This window comes from Sardina pilchardus, chromosome 3 (genome assembly GCF_963854185.1).
Source record: "Sardina pilchardus chromosome 3, fSarPil1.1, whole genome shotgun sequence".
Lineage (NCBI taxonomy): Eukaryota > Metazoa > Chordata > Actinopteri > Clupeiformes > Clupeidae > Sardina > Sardina pilchardus.
In genome coordinates this window covers 510,001-515,000 of record NC_084996.1, presented here as the reverse complement: position 1 = coordinate 515,000, position 5,000 = coordinate 510,001, and the positions used below count along the sequence as shown (strand labels likewise).

The 5,000-nt window shown below is 47.1% G+C and overlaps 1 protein-coding gene across 2 annotated transcripts in view; it reads left to right on the top strand.

The window, feature by feature from the left end:
- The window catches only part of mms19 (MMS19 homolog, cytosolic iron-sulfur assembly component), a 43,714-nt gene that overhangs the window by 17,288 nt on the left and 21,426 nt on the right, over positions 1-5,000 (top strand). For both annotated transcript variants that reach the window (XM_062531300.1, XM_062531301.1), the window contains 3 exons: positions 1-53; positions 2,624-2,721; positions 3,423-3,584. The exon at positions 1-53 is cut by the window's left edge and continues 29 nt beyond it. In XM_062531300.1, coding sequence (XP_062387284.1) covers positions 1-53; positions 2,624-2,721; positions 3,423-3,584 — 313 coding nt within the window. The remainder of the gene's footprint in view (positions 54-2,623; positions 2,722-3,422; positions 3,585-5,000) is intronic.

Below are 5,000 nucleotides of genomic sequence, written 5' to 3'. Positions count from 1 at the left end.
GCAGTGGATCATCTGACCACACTCATCCTGCAGGAGGACGACCCGCAAGTCAGGTACACACACACACACACACACACACACACACACACACACACACACACACACACACACTCATCCTGCAGGAGGACGACCCGCAAGTCAGGTACACACACACACACACACACACACACACACACACTCATCCTGCAGGAGGACGACCCGCAAGTCAGGTACCACACACACACACACACACCCACACACACGCACACACACACACACACTGGCTCTGTTCGAAACGGATGGCAGCTGCCTACGGCCTCCCTCCCTAAACAGAGAGCTCTCTAACTAGACGTGACTTTAGAGCTCTCTAGCTAGACGTGACTTAAGAGCTCTCTAGCTAGACGTGACTTAAGAGCTCTCTAGCTAGACGTGACTTAAGAGCTCTCTAGCTAGACGTGACTTAAGAGCTCTCTAACTAGACGTGACTTAAGAGCTCTCTAACTAGACGTGACTTTAGAGCTCTCTAAGGCTTAGTTCACACTGGCAGTCGAAATCCGATTTTTTGCTTATCTGGATTGTATCTAGCTTGAATTTTGGGTAGTCTGAACGGCACAAAACCTCATGAAATGCGATTTTTCCAATGCTGATTCGCACCACATACGGAGGTGGTTTCAATATCACTTACTATCGGATATGACTCAATCTGAACAGTCGAACCACTTGAATAGGATTTCAAAGTGCCCCTTTCGTCATTTGCACTGCGACAAACAATTGCAACGTAATTCTGAGTGACGGAAGTGATTGATTGATTGATTCAGCGCGTGCGCCAGGGCTACCAGCAAAACAAAATCATTTCATGGTGAAACATGGAAAACTGTAACGTTAAGGGTGACGAGGTATTTGCGCCGCAGCTACGCATAATAAGTTGGAAAATATAAAAAATAAATCCACTTTCATCCATGACGACTTGGTTGTGTACAACTCTACCTAATGAATCCAGGTGTGTGTAATTTATATCGGATCTGAGCATTGCACGTCAAGATCGGATGTGATCGGATGTGATCACTTGCCATATGCAATGAGAACAGTCAGTCAGAAAGATCAGGTTCTGATCGGATATGCAAGACATCCGATTTCGACTGCCAATGTGAACTAAGCCTAAGTAGACGTGACTTTAGAGCTCTCTAACTAGACGTGACTTAAGAGCTCTCTAACTAGACGTGACTTAAGAGCTCTCTAACTAGACGTGACTTTAGAGCTCTCTAACTAGACGTGACTTTAGAGCTCTCTAAGTAGACGTGACTTTAGATTAAATGCATCTTTTAAATTAGCCTGCTTAACACTACGGTATGATGTTAGCAAAAAGCCTGACGTTAAACTAAATTAGCTTACGTAAGCTAGAAGGCTAGCGGTATAAATTAGTTTTACTGGCGGCTAATATATTAGACCAGACGTTATTAATGGGTACAACAATGGTATAATCAGATAATACATAGTTTATTTGTCATCGAATTTGTACAATTCTAAGCTAAATATTGTCACACAAATTACCTTTCAACAGATTCAGCAGCCATTTACCGATGTCGGCAGCCATCTTTATTTTCTTTTCACAGCTGTTTCAGATGTTGCCGCAAAGGATTATGGGTAGAAGGCAGCTTGAAGTGTACATGGGAGCTGCCTTCAAAATTGACCCTTAGGGTACGTTCAGACTAAGCGTCTTTTTCTGACAAGTCTCGTTAATCCGCTTGTGTTTGGTCAATTGTAAAAAAAGACAGCATGACGTAAGGCGTTTTTCCGCTAGAAGTTGAACATTTCTCAACTTCGAGCTGCAGAAAAAAGACGGTTGCCGTCGCCTTTTAAAAGAAGCCGGCAACTTTTTTGAAAACACGGTCTACTCCTCATAGGGTTATAATGGAAAACGGACGCCGGCAGCTGAGAAAAAGACGCTTAGTCTGAACGAACCCTTATTCGGGAAATCTAAGATGTCTTAGAAGGCAGCAAAAATCGTTTTTTGTTTTCGAACCACGCTTGCTGCCTTGCTCCCCAGTTAGATATCAAAGAGTTTTTTCCTATTTCGAACAGAGCCAGTGTGTGTGTGTGTGTGTGTGTGTGTGTGTGTGTGTGTGTGTGTGTGTGTGTGTGTGTGTGTATCTGTGTGTGTGTGTTTTTCCCATTTCGAACAGAGCCACGGACTCTTACTGTATTTACATTTATGCATTCGGCTGAATTATTATTATTATTATTATTATTATTATGATGATGATGTTTGCAGTGGTCGAGTGTTGATCTATAATGTTTGTTTGTTTGTTTGTTTGTTTGTTTGTTTGTTTATTATGATGATGATGCAGTGCTGCAGTGGTGGAGTGTTGATCTACGTATAATGTTTGTTTGTTTGTTTGTTTGTTTATGATGATGCAGTGGTGGAGTGTTGATCTACGTATAATGTTTGTTTGTTTGTTTGTTTGTTTGTTTGTTTGTTATTATGATGATGCAGTGCTGCAGTGATGGAGTGTTGATCTATAATGTTTGTTTGTTTGTTTGTTTGTTTATGATGATGATGATGCAGTGCTGCAGTGATGGAGTGTTGATCTATAATGTTTGTTTGTTTGTTTGTTTGTTTGTTTGTTTGTTTATGATGATGCAGTGCTGCAGTGATGGAGTGTTGTGGGTCGTTGGCTCCTCGTCACCCTGCTGCGTTCACCTCCAGGATGCTGCCGAAACTCAAAGAGTGCATCTTCACCGGTAACACACACACACACACACACACACACACACACACACGTCACCCTGCTGCGTTCACCTCCAGGATGCTGCCGAAACTCAAAGAGTGCATCTTCACCGGTAACACACACACACACACACACACACACACACACACACACACACACACACACACACGTCACCCTGCTGCGTTCACCTCCAGGATGCTGCCGAAACTCAAAGAGTGCATCTTCACCGGTAACACACACACACACACACACACACACACACACACACACACACACACACACACACACACGTCACCCTGCTGCGTTCACCTCCAGGATGCTGCCGAAACTCAAAGAGTGCATCTTCACCGGTAACACACACACACACACACACACACACACACACACACACACACACACACACACACACACTTCACCCTGCTGCGTTCACCTCCAGGATGCTGCCGAAACTCAAAGAGTGCATCTTCACCGGTAACACACACACACACACACACACACACACACACACACACACACACACACACACACACAGGTCAGCATCAGTGTTTTCAGCATCAGTGTGTTTGATGTGTTCATGTGCTCCGAGCCGATGGTCAGTGTTTTTTGTGTGTGTGTGTGTGTGTGTGTGTGTGTGTGTGTGTGTGTGTGTGTGTGTGTGTGTGTGTGTGTGTGTGTGTGTGTGTGTGTGTGTGTGTGTGTGTGGGGGGGGTTCAGAGCGGATGGTCCAGGGGGACGGTGTCGCCCCAGCTGTGTGGGGCTCCCAGAATGCCGTGCGGCAGAGGTGTGTGACTGCTCTGGCACGAGTGGCGTGTGAACCCAGCCTGGTGCGGGAGAGCTCACCTGTACTGCTGGAGCTGCTAACAACCGCTCACACAGGTAACACACACACACACACACACACACACACACACCTCACCTGTACTGCTGGAGATGCTAACAGCCGCTCACACAGGTAACACACACACACACACACACACACACACACACACACACACACACACACACACACACACACACACACACACACACACCTCACCTGTACTGCTGGAGATGCTAACAGCCGCTCACACAGGTAACACACACACACACACACACACACACACACACACACACACACACACACACACACACACACACACCTCACCTGTACTGCTGGAGGTGCTAACAGCCGCTCACACAGGTAACACACACACACACACACACACACACACACACACACACACACACACACACACACACACCTCACCTGTACTGCTGGAGATGCTAACAGCCGCTCACACAGGTAACACACACACACACACACACACACACACACACACACACACACACACACACACACACACACCTCACCTGTACTGCTGGAGATGCTAACAGCCGCTCACACAGGTAACACACACACACACACACACACACACACACACACACACACACACACACACACACACACACACACACACCTCACCTGTACTGCTGGAGATGCTAACAGCCGCTCACACAGGTAACACACACACACACACACACACACACACACACACACACACACACCTCACCTGTACTGCTGGAGGTGCTAACAGCCGCTCACACAGGTAACACACACACACACACACACACACACACACACACACACACACACACACACACACACCTCACCTGTACTGCTGGAGATGCTAACAGCCGCTCACACAGGTAACACACACACACACACACACACACACACACACCTCACCTGTACTGCTGGAGATGCTAACAGCCGCTCACACAGGTAACACACACACACACACACACACACACACACACACACACACACACACACACACACACACACACACACACACACACACACACACACACACACACACACCTCACCTGTACTGCTGGAGATGCTAACAGCCGCTCACACAGGTAACACACACACACACACACACACACACACACACACACACACACACACACACACACACACACCTCACCTGTACTGCTGGAGGTGCTAACAGCCGCTCACACAGGTAACACACACACACACACACACACACACACACACACACACACACACACACACACACACACACACCTCACCTGTACTGCTGGAGATGCTAACAGCCGCTCACACAGGTAACACACACACACACACACACACACACACACACACACACACACACACACACCTCACCTGTACTGCTGGAGATGCTAACAGCCGCTCACACAGGTAACACACACACACACACACACACACACACACACCTCACCTGTACTGCTGGAGGTGCTAACAGCCGCTCACACAGGTAACACACA